Genomic DNA, 17,767 nt, shown 5'->3' with positions numbered 1-17,767 from the left:
GGGTTGGCGTCCTTTTTTTTTTTTTTTTTTTTTTTTTTTAATTCTAGAAGTTGTGTGCACTTGCCAGAGAGAGAGAGGGAGAGAGAGCGAGGAAGCACTCCCCAGTGGGGTGTGGTCACACAATGACCCCGTCTCCAGTTTACCACTGGGCATACCAACACAGGTGCCCTGCATGCTTTTCAAGCCACCAGGGCTGACATTCGGACAGCCATTTGCCACAGAGCACCCAGTTCCTAGGCTATGGGGCCAGTCTGGGGTTGTCTTTTAAAAATTTTATCTATCTATCTATCTATCTATTTGTTGTCATTTTCAAGTTGCTGGGTCTGAAATTTGAACCGCAGTCCGCCATGTGGGAATCCAGTGCCTTAAACCAACAGGCTACCTGTCAGTCCCTGGAATTGCCTTTGGAGAAGGGGAAAGAAATCACTTCCTCCGTGGCCACCAAAGGCATGGGGGGAGGTGGGCACACAGCCCTCCCCACCGAGCAGCAGGCGTCAGCGGGCCGAGTCACTTAGCTTCTCTGTTCCCACCTTTTCTCATCTGCAAAGTGGGGATACTGAACAGCAGCCTGTGGGCGCTGCTCCTTTCTGACTCACTCTCTGTGTATGGGGATAAAAGCCAAAAGAGATTAGGGGATTTCACACGATAAAGAAAAGGGAGGAGACGGGCATCCTTACCTGGCGGCTAAGAGCAGGCTCAGTAGTCAGCCCCTCGTTATGTGCAGCATCCTCTGTGTATAGCATGTTGGGGGGACGCTGGGGGAGTCCATTATTTTCAAAAACTCTCAAAAACAGTCAAGAATCCATGAAATAGATGCACAGTGAAAGTCTGCTCCAGGCCCAGCTGCAGCAGCACAGGCCGTAGGCGCACGGCTGCACAACGTTGGAGAGCACGCAGGCAGGTCCCGGGTTCTCGTCCCAGGTCCACTGCAACATGCCAGGTGTGCCCATGACCCTGGCTGGCTGCAGGGCCGGGGGAGAACCACGATGTGACTATGTGGGCCCGAAGAATTGTGGTGTGACGACTGTGCGGATGGAGCCTCCTCTCTCTCTATCTTTAAGGAAATAAACTTTTTTTTTTTAAGAAATTGATTTATAAGGGTATTCATCACAGCGTTGTTTTACCTGAATTAATTTCACAGTACCTGGAGGGAACATACCTCTATATAAAGTGAGGTATACCTAGATTAATGGGCCAGCAGGTGGCATGGTGGTTAAGGCACTGGGCTCCCACGTGGCTGACAGTGGTTCAAGTCCTGGACCTGGTGGCTTGCTCTCTCACAGTCCCTCTCTCTCACTGGTCAAATTTATCAAATAAAATAAAATGAGTAATTGATATTTTTTTAAATAACTGTTTTATTTAACTTTATTTATTTATTTAAATTTGACCAGAGAGGGAGAGAGAGAGAGAAAGTGAGAAAGCAAGCCTTCAGGTCTGGGTCTCGAACCACGGTTGGCCATGTAGTTCTGTGCCCTTAACTACCATGCCACCTGCTGGCCTCCAAAGTGACTAATTATTAAAAATAATAATAATAATTTTGTACACAGGCTCCCTTTTGTGGGTTCCAGGTTGCCTTGAGCAGACACCACGAGTCCAGCCCTGGTCGCTATGGCAGAAGAGCCCTACCACTTCCATACCCCAGCACCGGACACAATGTTTCCTAAACAGATAAGCAAACAAACGAAATACCAAGTCCTGCATAGATTGCACCATGAAGAGGAAACAAGTTCTGTTCCAGCCCCAGCAAGCAGCTGGCTTTACCTGGGCCTCAGACATTGGAGGCCGGCGGAAGTTCACATGCATCTGAGGCCTCGCACCAACAAGCCTTCCCCCGTGGAGACAGGCAGTTCCACCAGTGGTAAATACAAGAGTCGCTCGAGGGTCCTCACCCCAGCTCCACCATCTCCCTGCTCTGTGACCTTGGGTGTGTCCCTCAACCTCTTTCAACCTACTCTGCCATCGGTCCAATGCAAATAATGGAGACCTCTGAATCTCAGGTGGGTACATGGTGTCCCCATCAGCTGCCACGCAGGGGACCACTGAGATGTACAATCCGCTCTGAGGAAACGGGCACGTGTTCCAGGGAGGCCAGCCCAGAACGACACACAAGACCAGGAGTCTGCCTCCCAACCCAACCACAGCACCCACTACTGCCACATGGCTCCCAAGGCCTGGAAGGACCTGCTGCCAGCCACAGAGCCGGCTTCCACCAGACGGCCCCTGCAGCGCTTCTATTCATTTATCGTATTTCCTCATGAGAGCACAAAAGAGGGGCGCCATCACCAGGGTCCTCCTCCCACAATCCACCGCAGCTCTGTAGCCATCAAGGAGCACGGGGCCCCCGAGAAGACCCAAGTCACGAATCTGGAGCTTTCTCACACGACCTCCAGCATCACACGCAGCATCCCTCCCACCTCCGCCCTTAATGGCGACCTCTGCTGGAACTTCCTCGGCATGCTTGGCCCCAAGACCCCTCCCAGCACCTGGACCTAGAGGTCCAAAAGTCTGCACCAAGCCTCCCTCAAGCCCACTGAACAGGACCTGCCTGGCCCTCCTCACTGCCCAGCTCAGCCGCACCCCTGCCGACCTTCACTCCCTCCAGCAGTGCCTGGGGGTCCTCGATGCCCTCGGGGACACACTTCTTGTTCTCCGGGAGGGATTCCAGCTTCTCCACCAGAGCTTTCAGGCCCTTCAGTTCAAACTCGGTCAGGTGGGTCCATCTGGCAGAGACCTCGGTGGCAGGAGAGCCAGTGGGAGTCTTGGGGTAGTCTAAGGGCATCGTGGAAGACTTCACGCTCTCCTCGGACTCATTAGACAAAGTCCTTTTCAGGAACCGCAGGGCGGGTGCTTTGGGCTTCTTTCCAAGGGACTCCTGGTCCTCAGCAGGGGTGCTGGTGGGTGAGGTGGGACCCTCAGCAGGGGGCCTGGGCGCCTTATCAGGACCCTCGCCTTCCTCCTCCTTCTCCTCCTCCTCCTGAGGCTGCGGCTCACAGGACTCCTCTTCCATCTCTAGCCAGGAATCGGATGAGAAGCCGTCTATGCTGGGCTTTCTCGGGGCATCTGTAGGGGAAGGGAGAAGGTCAGAGAAAAGCCAAGATGGATGCCAGCTCCCTGCTGGGAGTCTCTAGAACTACATCACTATACCTCCCCTGGACGCCAGAGAGGAACCTTCTTTGACGATCCTAATGGTCTATGTCTTCTGGCCTCTAGAAAGGTGGAGGTCCATCAGACACAGGCTCAGATCCCAGCCCTGCTTCTCTCCAGCTGTGTGTCCCCACACTGGTCACCTCACCTCCCTGAACACACCCCGTAGTCTATTTCTCCAGAGTGTATATTATGGACGTGGTGTAGCGGAAAAACGCCACACTCTGCCAGGCTGACCCACGTGGGAAGATTGGCGATTCCCATCCTGACACCCAGGCCAGGCACGTGTGTGCCCATGACGGGGGCTGGTTGAGGGCTGAAGGTGGAACATGGTGTTGGAACTCTGTCAAGGTTGCTATCTCTCTCTCTCTCTAGCTCACTCACTCATGAAATAAATAAAACTCAACAAATAAATAAATATCTTTTAAAATTAAAGAGAGAAAACAGCAGGGCCAGCAGGTGGCATGGTAGTTAAGGCACTGGATACCACATGGGTGAATGCACAGTTCAAGTCCCAGACCCAACAGCTTGAAAACCATGCCGGGCACATGAACATGTGTGCCCAAAATTCCAAAAGGAAGGGAAATTGGAGTAGAAGGGATTGCAGTGTGACCCTACCCCCTTGGGGGTTCTCTCTCTCTCTCTCTCTCTCTGTCTCTCCAGTAAGCGCACATACCCTCTGGCAATTTATTTTTTAAAAAATGTATGTATGGGACCAGCAGTTAGCATAATGGCTATGTCACTGGACTCCCATGTAATTGACCGTGGTTCAAGTCCCGGACCCAGTGGCTTAAACTTATGCTGGGCACGTGTGCATACGTGCGCAAGATCGCAAGAGGAGAATGGAGAAGGGATTGCAGCGTGGCCATCCCCCTTGGGCGTGATTTCTCGCTTTCTGTCTCTCTGTCACTCTCTGTCTTCCTGGTGAGCACACACACCCTATAGCAAAAAAAAAACGTATATGTATGGTGGGGCTGGCAGGTGGCGAGGTAGTTAAGGTGGCTGGACTCCCAGATAGCTGACCTCAGTTTGAGTCCTGGACCTGGCAGCTTCCTTTCTCACTTTCCTTCTCCTTTCTGTTCAGCTTCACAATAAATAAATAAATAAATAAAATAATGGAAAAAAAAAAAAAAGTAAATGTATGGCAAAGAACACTTCTAGCCTCTGCAGGCCTGAGGTGGGGACTAAGGTGGCGTCCCTGAGTGTGGTTCCTGGCACACATGTAGCGATCAATAAGGAGCGTTCTTCCCTACCTTGTCCCCTTTCCTTTGGCGGGTGGACCAAGTGCCAGGGAAACAGTGGCAGGAAAATATAAAAACACAGAGTGGGCGGGGCTACCCACACACTGCCTTGAGACTTCCTCGGACACCTGCCAGCTGCATCAGGAATGTTCTTCTACTGCTCTAACTACCCATGCAAGAGGAAACTGAGCCTGTGCTTCTTGCCCCGGGGACTAGCAAAAATCAGAAGCCTCTTCACTCTCCACAGCCTCAGGTCCCCATGGGAACACGTAGCTACTGCAGGCACGGCGAGGACCACACTCTCGCAGGCAGATTTCCCATCATGCCTGCTAGGCTGGGGGCTTGGGAGGCAGGTTGTGGAGTTGCAGCATTTTCCAACACTATGGCATCTGAAGGCAGTGAGATTACTACATGCCCCACAGACAAAGCTGACTTCCCGAGAGGCCAACGGGCACTTCCTAGGAGAGACTCCAGCAGACACATTTGTGGTCCGTCCAATGCCCAGCCTGGAACCCCTAAAGGTCACGAAGGGAAGGGAAGGAGAAGCTTATTACGAAGCAGGAAAACGAAGAAGACTGTAAAAGTGCTGGAGCCTGCAGAAGAACTCCTGCAAACCCTAAAGGAGCAGGCCAGTCTCCTCTCTCTACTCCGTGATGGAAACATGCCGTGGCGGAGACACCGTGGACTCGACATCCTGGAAAACCCTCAGCAACAGCAGCTTGGGACACGGGGAAGCACCGCGGTCGTCCTACAGACAGCGCTGTCAGGGCCTGCTGTCACAGCCAGATGCAACTTCAGGGCGGTGTTTGTGAGTCACGACTCAAGGGCACAGCCATTTTGGGGGGATGATGTCCCTTTAAGCCCTGGCAGCAGGGCAGGATGCTGCAGCTGCGGCTATAAACACATTCTCTCTCCCTGCCTCTATCAGAACCCCTGCCTGCTCTTCCAAGCTTGTGCCACCAGCACTGTTACCCCTCCTGCTGGCTGGAGGACAGGCTGGGTTTTGGGGCACTGGCTGCATCTCCCAGACCTGCTCCTATATAGATAAAAACACCCAACCTCCAGGTGCAGAGGGAAGACTCAGCTGGTAACCACGGAGACATAAAAAGAACCGGGATTCCTTGTTCTGTGACACGAGCCCGTTCAGCAACCCTGCTGGGACTGTGCTCTCCCTGTACCTGCACGGTCCCAGACTGGAGGCCACATATGACACACTTCTGGGGTCAGAGTTCACTTCCTGGGACTCCGTATTCCACGTGGGACGCTGACAAGGATGGCTCCCCTAAGGATTCTCTAGAACTCTGCTCAACACTCTGGCTACAAAGAACCTCTGGGACTCAGGGACTCTCTCCAGATCCCAATGAGGAAAAGGTGTTCTGGTCCGGCTTCCCGCAAAGCCGGGGTTCCCGGGCTCACTCACCCACGAGCATGGACTCTCTCTGGTATTCCTGAGTGAGGTAGGAGCGCTGGGTCACGCAGGACACGTATCTCTCCAAGACATACCAGCACATCTCATAGTAGAAGGGGTAGCGGAATTTGGGCTGCACCTGAGAGCAAAGACCCGGGTGGGAGGAGGTCAGTTTCTGGAGGGCAAAGAGGGGAAGGAGGGAGAGAAGTGGAGGGAAGCTGCCTGGAAGTGGGGACAGCATCTCAGCGAATGCACAAATGGTAGGAGGGGGAGTCGGGGAGGGGCTGGAAAGGGGAAGATGCCAGTAGCATGCAGGAATGAGGCAGAGGCAGAGGCCTGTGCTCAAGCATCTTGTCCATGGTCCCTGAGCTGCAAGCCTGGGAAGCGGGATGGGGTGTGCTTTGTGCCTCCAGGAGATGCAGAAAAACACGGTTCTCCCCTGACCGGCTCACAGAGTGTGTACCTGCAGATGAGAGCCACTGCCCAATTCTAGCTACAACAGATATGGGCTCCTCGTCATTCTGGAGAATTCTTGCACAGATTCTGCTAGCCCTCCCTCCCACTTGAAAATCGGAAATCAACCCCCAAACCTTACCCATTTGCAGACAGACTGTGGAACATCCTCCTGCACTCTGGGAGGAAGGCCAGGCCAGAGGAACCAATGAGAGTGGTGGGGGTGTGGCCTCTTACCTCCAGGGGTGGGGCCTCAGGGATGTCCACCTCTTGCTCCTCCCCTATGCCCACCTGGACTGCCCAGCCTGCTTTTGTTCAAGAGGCTTCCTCACCAGGGTGGCCTGAGGCCATCCTGACACCAGGATACACTCCTGGGTCCAGAGTAGGAGTCCACAGGGAGTTCCCCTTTTCACTGTTTCTCCTAGGGGTGGAGATGAAGGTGGGGCCAGCGCTGCCTACAGGAACTGAACCAAGGCTGAGACCTCAGGGGGATTCCAACTGGTGGCAGTGCAGGGTCTAAACAGATGACACGGCCGCAAAGGATGGAAAGGAAGCAACACCACTGATGGCCCTGGCCCAGATGAGCCTTTTGCAAATGGGATCTTGAGCAGTGAGAAAGCGGGATCCCAGAAGACAGCCCCGTCTCCTACACTGGCCCTCTCCTGCAGAGGTTACACCACGGGTCTTGCACAGCCACACTCGCACCTGGCCTGTCTCTGCCCTTCCACCACCAGTGTGTCTGCGGGGCCCAGAGAGGCCTCCTTCCCACCCTGATCTCCAGGAACTCAGGGAGCTGTACATAAAACAAGCACGCCTCCCACCCCCCGCTGCCCAGATCCCTCTGCTGACAGCAAAGGACGACATGACTTGCAACCCCGGGAGAAAGTCAAAATGAGCAGATCTAGGTTCTCCGCTCTGCCTGCCTTTCTTGAAGCGCCCACCTGGAAAAGGCTCTCTTTGAGAATCCTAGCTCTTGGCTCCTTGTCCTGCTCACTCAGTTTTCAGCTTCAAAGCCCTTTTCTCACTGTGGGGGGCCTCACTTCTGCCATCTGCATATGGGGTCCCTTTGACCTCTCTGCTCTGGGGGATGGTGTACTCTGGAACAAGATCGCGGCCCTCACATGCATTCCGGCTCCTTGGGGAGCTGCGATCTAGCGGTTTCCTTGGCTCCAGCTCCTTTCCCGAGGATCCCAGTTTTATTGCTAGACTACTATTTTTTTTTTTTTTTCATAATTAGTGGATCAGTACCTGCTGGAGTTTTAAAAAGAGAAGGGCTTTTTGGTATGAACCTTCTTGACATGAACCCTCCTGTGTAGAAGGGTCTGGGGGGGTCACAGCCCATCCCTATTCCAACTAGTTTGAAATCAACTGCCAATATCTAAGAAGCAGGCTGGGATGGACAGACCCTCACTTACATCCCTGGACACTGGACTTGGAGTTGTTTTGTTTTGTTTTGTTTTGTTTTAGAGATTCTTTTGCTATAGGGTGTGTGCACTCGCCAGAGAGACAGAAAGCAAGAAATCACCCCTCAGGAGGGATGGCCATGCCACAATCTCTTCTCCTCCATTCTCCTCTCAAGATTTTGGGCATGCACACACATGCGCCCGGCATGGGTTTTAAGCCACCAGGTCTGGGACTTGAACCGCAGTCAAGTAGGTGGGGGTTCAGAAACATAACCATTGGGCCATCTGCTTGCCCCTTGAAGCTGGTTTGGAATTTTCAAATTTCTGGGCACCATCTGAGCCACCCTGCCATGAACAGGCACCAGAACACCTGAAAATCTTTCTAAATTAGGAGAAAAAAAAATTGGGGGCGGGGCTGTGCTTCAGGAGAGAAAGGTAAGTGCCCCCTCTCTGCTGCTGAACTCAAAGGACCAGCAGGGTGAAAACAAATGCTGATGAAAGAGTTCAACATTTTTTATTGTTGTTACTTTTTTTTTTTTTCCAAGAGAGGACTGCAGGAAACAAAATTGGCAAAGAACTGACTTACAAACAGGTTGTCGCCTTCTACCCTTTGCCTTCAAAAGGTTTCAGCCACATGCCTGGGAGCGTTAAACACTCGGGCTGCTCAGCATTATTTGTTGACAACTTTGGAGTCTCACCACACTGAGTGGGTTCAATGACAGTCCGAAACGAGAGGGAAGGCGGTCAGAGAGCATCCGATGCTCCCAGCCTAGCGAGGACACGATCTCTCAGCAGCTCTCAAGGGTTCCGTTTGAGTTCCAAAGGCCCGTTCAAGTGGCATCTGGCCTTAGCCCTTCCTCGGAGGCTTTTTTTCATAATTAGTGGATCAGTACCTGCTGGAGTTTTAAAAAGAGAAGGGCTTTTTGGTATGAACCTTCTTGACATGAACCCTCCTGTGTAGAAGGGTCTGGGGGGGTCACAGCCCATCCCTATTCCAACTAGTTTGAAATCAACTGCCAATATCTAAGAAGCAGGCTGGGATGGACAGACCCTCACTTACATCCCTGGACACTGGACTTGGAGTTGTTTTGTTTTGTTTTGTTTTGTTTTAGAGATTCTTTTGCTATAGGGTGTGTGCACTCGCCAGAGAGACAGAAAGCAAGAAATCACCCCTCAGGAGGGATGGCCATGCCACAATCTCTTCTCCTCCATTCTCCTCTCAAGATTTTGGGCATGCACACACATGCGCCCGGCATGGGTTTTAAGCCACCAGGTCTGGGACTTGAACCGCAGTCAAGTAGGTGGGGGTTCAGAAACATAACCATTGGGCCATCTGCTTGCCCCTTGAAGCTGGTTTGGAATTTTCAAATTTCTGGGCACCATCTGAGCCACCCTGCCATGAACAGGCACCAGAACACCTGAAAATCTTTCTAAATTAGGAGAAAAAAAAATTGGGGGCGGGGCTGTGCTTCAGGAGAGAAAGGTAAGTGCCCCCTCTCTGCTGCTGAACTCAAAGGACCAGCAGGGTGAAAACAAATGCTGATGAAAGAGTTCAACATTTTTTATTGTTGTTACTTTTTTTTTTTTTCCAAGAGAGGACTGCAGGAAACAAAATTGGCAAAGAACTGACTTACAAACAGGTTGTCGCCTTCTACCCTTTGCCTTCAAAAGGTTTCAGCCACATGCCTGGGAGCGTTAAACACTCGGGCTGCTCAGCATTATTTGTTGACAACTTTGGAGTCTCACCACACTGAGTGGGTTCAATGACAGTCCGAAACGAGAGGGAAGGCGGTCAGAGAGCATCCGATGCTCCCAGCCTAGCGAGGACACGATCTCTCAGCAGCTCTCAAGGGTTCCGTTTGAGTTCCAAAGGCCCGTTCAAGTGGCATCTGGCCTTAGCCCTTCCTCGGAGGCTGAGTGACCTTGGCAGATGAGAACCCAAGGTTTCCCAGTGCATCTAGAACTCCCAGGTCTCAGGGACTTGGAGAGCAAAATACCAGTGTGGGTGGAAGTGTTTTAAAATTTATTTTTCTCCTGGAAAAAAAAGATCAATACCAAAAAAATAAAAAAAAAGAAAGAAAGAAAGAAAAAAATCCAATGGTAGGGGAAAGAGAAAGGGAGGGTAAATTATTTGCAAATAGGTTCCAAATAGGTTCACTGGCTGCGAGGGAATAGGATGTGCTGCATTACCTTTTCTGGGAAGGCTGCTTTCACTAGAGCCATTAGGGGAAAAAAAAAAAAGATAAATATAAGAGAGACGGCAGTTTAATGAATGATCATTTAGACTATCCCTATCCCCTATCCACCTAAGTAGAGTTAAACAGTATGCAGGGGTTGTTCAGACATTATCTTAAGATGACAGACATGCACACATTCACTCTTGGTGTAATTCTCTCACCATTCCTCATGTTTTCAGGATCAGGAAGGGAAGATTTCTTCTACCAAGGGGGAAAAATGGAATTCCACCAGCCCCCAGATGCTTGCATCTGTCTGCTTTAAGAGAAGTTCACATTGCAGGATGAGGTCACCTGTCATCAGACCCAGGGATTTTTTTTTTTGGGGGGGGGGGTTGGTATAGGGCATCTCGCCAGAAAGAAAGAGACAGAAAGCGAGAAATCACCCCCTAGGGGCGATGGCCACACTGCAATCCCTTCTCCTCCATTCTCCTCTCAGGATCTTGGGTACACACACACACACACGTACCCTATGTGAGTTTAAGCCACCGGGTCTGGGACTCAAACCACGGTCAACTACATGGGAGTCCAGCGACATAGCTATTATGCCAACTGCTGGTTCCTAGACCTAGGAATATTAAAATGAGTGAATAAGACAAAGCTTCCTAACATTAAGAGAACTTTGGGACTTCTCTCAAGCCTGGATGGGAGTCCCCCACCTCAAGGCACAAAAACAAACAAAAAAATTTTTATAAAAAATTTGCTAGCAGACACGTGCACTCACCAGAGAGAGACAGAAGGAAAGTGAGAAAGCAGCCCCTGTGGGGAATGGCCACGTCATAATACCTTCTCTGTTTCCCCTCTCAGGACTTTGGGCACACGTGCCTGGCATGTGGTTCAAGCCGCCAGGTCCTGGACTCGAACCACAAAGTCTGTCATAGGGGATCCAGCCATATTAACCACCACACTGGCTGCCCTGCCCCCTTTTATTTTCAGTTGCCACAGGGCACATATGCTTGCCAGAGAGAGAGGGAGAGGGAGAAGGCACACCCCACTGGAACGTAGTCCTGTTATAATCCTTTCTCTGTTTTTCCATCCTATCAGGATGTGGGGTACACATGCACACACTCCCAGGTTTCCACAACAACTGGGGCTGGGATTTGAACTGAAATGGGCCATGTGGGATCTAGCATCTGTTAACCAGTAGGCTACAGAGCTGGCCCCAAGTTCTTTTCCTAACACAAACCTACACCACAGGCCTTGGAGACTGATGGGTTCCTCTGTCCCAGCCCCTACATTTGGTTTCCAAGCAAAGCCATGTTTTAGGACTCTTGAAAAACTATTTTTAAAAGGCCATAACCTTCTTAAGAAAGCAAGCAGCGATGTAAAGAATTAAGCTGTAGCGAGCTGACAAGGAGCCCTTGGCATTTTATTTGGCTTCCAGTCCTCTCTTCCTGTGCCTTTTGTCTGCCTTGGCTCCTAAGACAGAAACAATCGGGCCTTGTAGCCAAGCTCTTCTCCAAAGACCAAAAACCAAAGCAGATTAAACAGCCTGCTGCTGGCTCTGGCCCTACGTGCTCGCCAGCCCCCAACCCTCAACCTGCTTCAGTGAAATCAGACGGGGTGCCCACTCAGATGACACGGACAGTGGGCTTTGGGGAAGGGGGCCGTGCTATTCCACAAGCGTTCAGGGTGTTGCTTGGGGGTCCACTCCGTGACCCCGCCTCTCGCCTCTGGCCACAGGTTGGCAGGGGTGGGACTTGGTTCCTCAGGGAACATGGGACCCAAGTACATGAAGATACACAGTTGGATTCCCAGGGGGCGGGACACTGCCCAGCACGTTGCCAAAGCCTTCAGGAATCCCAGGCGGACTCTGGCTTTCAGGAATTGCCTGGAAAGTCTGGCCCTGTCCTCTCCCTCCAGAGTTCTCCGTTTCTATCCCACACCCGCTGGTCTGCTCACAAACAACTGGCCCGTTCTTCAGGGCTGGCCAAAGAACAGTTGGCTGGAGCCCCAGACAGCACTTGACCCGGACTACGAGATGACCACTCGTGCCCAAATCGCGCCTTTCTCCTGAGCGTCCTGGGGCAGCATCCTGCAGGCCAGGACTGGGCTGGCCGTCCGCAGGCCAACACAATGTGAGTGAGCAGAGGGAGGAGAGAACGTCCCTGAAACAAGAGCCGCTGGCCTGGACCTGGCACTCGGCAGATCTGGGCAAGCCAGGGACAAACGCGCCAACTAGACATGGGCACGTGCCCTTGCGGCACGCCTGGCTGCTGAGGACAAAGGCCCCTCCACGTCGGGACCACTGGAAGGGTCTGCTGCACACGAGGCGGCTGCGACTTCGACTTGGGCGTGTCATTCCACTGCACCGAGGCCTGACAGCAAGACTAGAAAGTCAGGGACTCTGGGCAGAGGGAGACGCCTGCTCGAGATGTCTGTTTAGGTTCAAGGTTCCAGGCACAGCCACACCTCTTCAAGGCAAAAAAAAGAACCCCAAAACCATATCCAAGGCATGGCCCGAGAAGGACGGCTGGGGTCTACCCACAGAACCAAGTAGTACTCCGGCATGAAAAGGAATGAAGCAGCGACACACGCTACGGCCTGACCGGACCCCGAAAACACATCGCGAAGTGAAAGACGCCGGACACCAAGACCACACAGCGTGTGATTCCACCGACATTCAGAGTAGGCAAACCCACAGACACAGAAAGGAGACAGTGGTTGCCAGGGATGGGGGATCAGGGAGGTGGGGAGTGGCTGCTCACGGATACCGCACTGGTTTGGGGTGAAGATGTTCCGGAGTTGGTGGTAATGGCCGCACCTCAGTGAATTCACTAAAACCCACTGAATTTTGCACGTTGAGTGTAAATTTGATGGTATGGGAATGATATCTTAATGTACAAAAAGCGAATATATATTTGAATAGCTATTTAGGAAAGGAAGTGGAAGAAATAGGCCTTTCTGCTCCTGGGCTCCAGTTTCTAAGCCGGCTTCAGACCTGGCTTAAATGCCTGGGGACACCTGACCAGTCCCAGGGGGTGAAAGGGCACCCATGCTTTTCAGGTGAAACCCACAGAGCGGAGCAGCAGAACAGCAGGTGTGTGAGCCTCGGCTTCTTGGCATGGGGCATGGAGTGGGAACCCTTGAGACCTGAGCACCGTGACCATCACTGTTATGGACAGAGGAGAGCCTTGGCCTCGGAGCCAGGGCCCCAGGAGACACCGAAACCCCGAGAGGCAGCACCTAGGGACTCGGACACTGGCTTCCTCAGGTCTGCTCAATCGGGCCCACGGTTACTGGAACACTAATGACCAAGACCTGACTGTGGACCAGGCCAGGCCTTCTTTCCGAGGCTCAAACACTCTCTCAAGAGCAGCAACCACTTAACAAAATTCCCCTAACCCCTGTCGCCCCTTTCTACAAGGGAGAAGCAGCAGGGTTCCCGATACCTCAGGGTGCTTTCTCAGGACATACTTCCTCTTCCACAGGGGCTTTCGGCCACCACCAACCTGGAGGTGAACAGAAGCTCCAGGGGCTCTGGGTGGGGCTCTTGCCAATGCCCCCCAGCCCTGCCCTGCAGAACCAGGATCACGGCTGATGTGAGGCAGGGAGGAGGAGGAGAGGGGAACCACAGGGGACCTCTCAGTGATCTGTCCCCCACATCTGAGGGCCCAACAGAGCTCAGGGACCAGGCCTGCCCACGGGAAAGACAGAAAAACCTCCTTACCCGGGTTCTGTCCTCGATCTCGTAGATCCGCAGCTGCATGGGCACATTAAAGCTGTGTAGAATGTTGCCGCCAAACACCAGAGAGTCGACGGGTGTGTAGACCGCATGGATCCAACCTAGTGGGGAGGGCACACGGAGTGAGCCACCACCTGCCTCGGGGGTTGCACCTACCCAGGCTGTCAGGAGGGAACGCCCGCTCAGAGGGCCAGGAAGGACGATCCCCGTGCAGGGATGCCTGGCACGGAAAGACGGGCTCCTGGCCAGCCCAGGGGACATAGGCCCAGGGTGGCCCCTGGTACACTCAGGTGATGGAAATCTGTAGAACCTCGAGGACCTTGGGGACCAAGGCTTCCCCTCCTGGTCCTGGGGCCAGCCTGCAGAAGTCAGAACAGCCCTGTCTCCACTTCTGTGTGGACCGGGGAGCTGGAGACCCCTTCCCAGCTGCACATGAGTCCTGAGCCTTCCCATCCTCATCCCAGCAACCGAAGTCCCAGAGGGGGTTGATGGCTTGGAGCTAGGACCAAGCAGTGACATCTCGCTAAGCTGCAGGACCCAGACTTTCCTCTGCTGAGTCCACTTTTTCACACCAAAATCCTCCCAGACCAGTCTCCAGGCAGCCTCCTTGGCCACAAGGTGCCTGCATCCCACCTCATCACAGCCCACCCTCTGCCCTGTGGGCCGATGGCTACCGACAGTCTCTTCCCTTCTCACCAGCCTGGGCCTCAGCTTCTCACCTCCCAGCCTCCTAGCCCAGAGCCTGGCCCAGTAATCATGAGGACAACAGAGTGCTCAGCTTGCCCAGGCCCAAATTCCTTAATCCTCAGGAAAACCCTCACACTAGGGGCCAGATGGTGGCACAGAAGACCCTCATTGGAAGGTTGCCAGTTCAAGTCTGGAGACCTTCCTGGGTACTTCAGGCCCATAACCGAGGCGGGCTAAGGTGTGCAAGGGTGATGACTGTGGCCTCCAGACCCTGTCGGGGTGCTGCATCTCTGTCTGTCTACCTGTGTGTATCTCTCGCTCATGATTTTTTTTTTTTTTAAAGAATATGGACTTGGGACCAACAGTGGGACCAACAGTTAGCGTAATGGCTATGTCGCTGGACTCCCACGTAGTCGACCGCGGTTCAAGTCCCAGACCCGGTAGCTTAAACTCATGCCAGGAGCATGTGTGTACGTGCCCAAGATCCCGAGAGGAAAATGGAGAAGAAGGGATTGCGGTGTGGCCATCCCCCCGGGGGATGATTTCTCACTTTCTGTCTCTATGTCTCTGTCTGTCTGGTGAGCGCACGCCCCCTATAGCAAAACCCTCTCCAAAACAGAAAAAAGAAAAAAAAAGAATATGGACATCTTGGGACCAGAAGTTAGCATAGTGGCTATGTCACTGGACTCCCATGTAGTCCACTGTGGGTCAAGTCCCAGACCCAGTGGCTTAAATTCACACCAGGTGTGTGTACGTGTATGCCCAAGATCCCAAGAGGAGAAGGGAGGAGAAGGGATTGCAGCGTGGCCATCCCCACTGAGGGGTGATTTCTTGCTTTTTGTCTTTCTGTCTCTCTCTGTCTTTCTGGCAAGCATACATGTCCTATAGCAAAAACCTCCCCTCCCCTCCCCCCCCCAAAAAAAAAAAAGAATATGGACTCCCTTATAGTTGATTGCCATTGAGTTCTGGATCTACCAACTTAGAACTCATGCCGGGCATCCTGAGAGGAGAAAGGAGGAGAAAGGATTGCACAAGGCCATCCTTCCTGGGGGATGATTCCTTGCTTTCTGTCTCTCCAGTGAGTACACATGTCCTGTAGCAAAAACCTCTAAAATAAAATGAATATATTCAATTCTAATTTACAGATAATGAAACTGAGGCACAGTAAAGTGAAGTCACTTATTAGGATTTTGACCCCAGGAAGTCATCCACAGCTTAAGAAGCATGAAGGTGGGGCCAGCAGGTTGTGTGGTGATTAAGGGCGCTGGACTCCCACATAGTCAGCCGTGGTTCAAGTCCCAGATCTGGCAGCTTGCTTTCTTACTTTCTCTCTCTCTCTCTCACTCTCTCTCTGGTCAAATTAAAATAAATAAATAAAGTTAAACAAAATAATTCTTTTAAAAAAAAAGGATCAGCAGTTAGCGTAATGGCTATGTTGCTGGACTCCCATGAAGTCAACCGCTGTTCGAGTCTTGGACCCGGTGGCTTAAACTCACGCCAGGCACGTGTGCGTGCGTGCCCAAGATCCCGAGAGGAGAATGGAGGAGAAGGGATTGTGGCGTGGTCATCCCCCCTTGGGAGAGATTTCTAGCTTTCTGTCTCTCTGTCTCCCTCTCTCTCTCTCTGGCGAGCACATGCGCCCTATAGCAAAAACCTCTCTTAAAAAAAAAAAAAGCAGCAGCACCATGAAGGCAAGGGACAGAGATGGCCTTGTAAGTCACTTGATGAGTAACTTCCACGTCTCTCTCTTTTTCTTTTTCTTTCTTTCTTTATTTTGTCATAGAGTGTATGTGCTTGCCAGAGACAGAGAGAGTGACAGAGAGAGGGAATGTGAGAAATCACTTATATGGGGGACAGCCATGCAACAACCCCTTCTCCTCCATTCTCCCCTTGGGATTTTGGTCATGCACACACATACACCTGGCATGATTTTCAAGCCACCAACTCTAGGACTCAAACCAAGTTCAACCATGGGAAATTCAGCACCTTAACCACCGTGCCACCTGCTGGCCTCTCTCTCTCTCTCTCTCTTTTTTTTTTTTTAAATTTGCTATAGAGAGGGAGAGAAAGTGAAAAAGCATCCTCCACCCCCCTCCTAGGGGAATGGCCACACCACAATCCCTTCTCCTCCAATTCTCCTCTTGAGATTTTGGGCACACACACACACACACATGCACCTGGCATGTTTCCCAAGCCACGAAGTCTAGGATTCAAACTGTAGTCAGCCATGTGGAATCTAGCCACCTTAACCACAGTACCAGCCCACCCAGCTGGCCCCCACCTCAGTGCAGATGGGCCCTCAGCTGCTGACTGGCCAGCGCAGAGCTGAGCGACAGGTAGGAGACAACCAAGCCCAACTTGCGAATGCTGAAACTGAGGCTCGGGGCATGAAGACACTTGCTGAGTGGAGTCACAGCTGACAAGTGACAGCAGCTCTGTTTTTAGCCATTTTTAGCCACTACTCGGCACTGTCGCTGCTTCAAAGGCTTTGCATGGGACAGCGAGTCCCAGGGGACAGGTGTGGCCACACAGAGGGGAGGCTTAGCAGAAACCTGGAGAGGAATAAGGGACAGTGGCAGACAGGGACAGACAGAAGCAGAGAAACTTACAGTGAAGGCAGGAGGGCCAGGTGGGGGTAGAGGGAGGGGACAGAGGCGAGGGCAACGCAACCCTGAGCCTGGACAAGCTAGGCCCAGGCTCAGAAGGTGGTCTCCCCTCTCCTCCTCCTCATGTGCCTATTCCTTCCCCTTGCAGGAAAATCAGATTTGACCCACCTCCTCCCGCAAGCCCGTGAAATTCCAGCCTCTCCCCAGTAAGCTGAACCACGCCAGCCCTGAGTCACAGGCGGCCACCCTGACTGGGAGCAAAGTCGTCCCCTAAGGAGAGTGTAGAGGCTGTGAGGTCCCCACTGGCGTCTGTGCTGGACACTCAGTGCTGGACGGCTAGTGAAAGATCACAGGCAAGAGCCCTGCGACGAGGCCAGGCACAGGGCTCCATGTGACGGCACCTCCAGAGGCAAAAACCGTCACCAGGTGTGCCCCTGCAGCCCCCGGGCCTCCTCCCCAACCCCTTCATCCTCGGAGCCGACTGAGTCTGGCTGCGCCTTCGACGTCTCACCACCCTCCGCCTCTGCGGTCGACCAACTACCACGCAGGACCGTGCTCCGTTGTGGCAGCTGTGGTCATCAGCGCTACGGAGGTGACGCTCCCTAGGACAGGGACCTGGGACCACCAGGTTCAGGGGAAGCACATGGTAGTGACCGTGCTGTGCCCACAGGCCCCCTTCCCAGATCCTCTCCATGCCGCGCACCTCCCTAGAGAAAACCAAGTCCAGGGCCAACCTGGCTTGGAAAACACACCAGGGGTGTGCACGCGTGACCCAGGTGGACGGAGAAGAGCCTGCTGTGTGGCCGCCCCCACCCCGGGAGGAGATTTCCCGCTTTCTCTCTCCCTCCTTCTCTCTCCAGCAAGTGCACACATCCTATAGCAAAAACTGCAGAAAAAAAAAAAAAA

At 52.8% G+C, this 17,767-nt stretch overlaps 1 protein-coding gene across 6 annotated transcripts in view; it reads right to left on the bottom strand.

Moving 5' to 3' along the window:
- KDM2B (lysine demethylase 2B) overlaps positions 1-17,767 on the bottom strand; it is a 147,709-nt gene that overhangs the window by 80,756 nt on the left and 49,186 nt on the right. For all 6 annotated transcript variants that reach the window (XM_006149295.3, XM_006149292.3, XM_006149293.3 and 3 more), the window contains 3 exons: positions 13,554-13,669; positions 5,806-5,932; positions 2,588-3,060 (listed from right to left, as the gene is read on the bottom strand). In XM_006149295.3, the coding sequence (XP_006149357.1) occupies positions 2,588-3,060; positions 5,806-5,932; positions 13,554-13,669 (716 nt within the window). The remainder of the gene's footprint in view (positions 1-2,587; positions 3,061-5,805; positions 5,933-13,553; positions 13,670-17,767) is intronic.

The sequence above is a fragment of the Tupaia chinensis genome, unplaced genomic scaffold (genome assembly GCF_000334495.1).
Source record: "Tupaia chinensis unplaced genomic scaffold, TupChi_1.0 Scaffold000258_1, whole genome shotgun sequence".
Taxonomy (NCBI): Eukaryota; Metazoa; Chordata; class Mammalia; order Scandentia; family Tupaiidae; genus Tupaia; species Tupaia belangeri.
The sequence above is the reverse complement of the archived record's forward strand: the minus strand, read 5'-3'. Positions and strand labels throughout refer to the sequence as shown.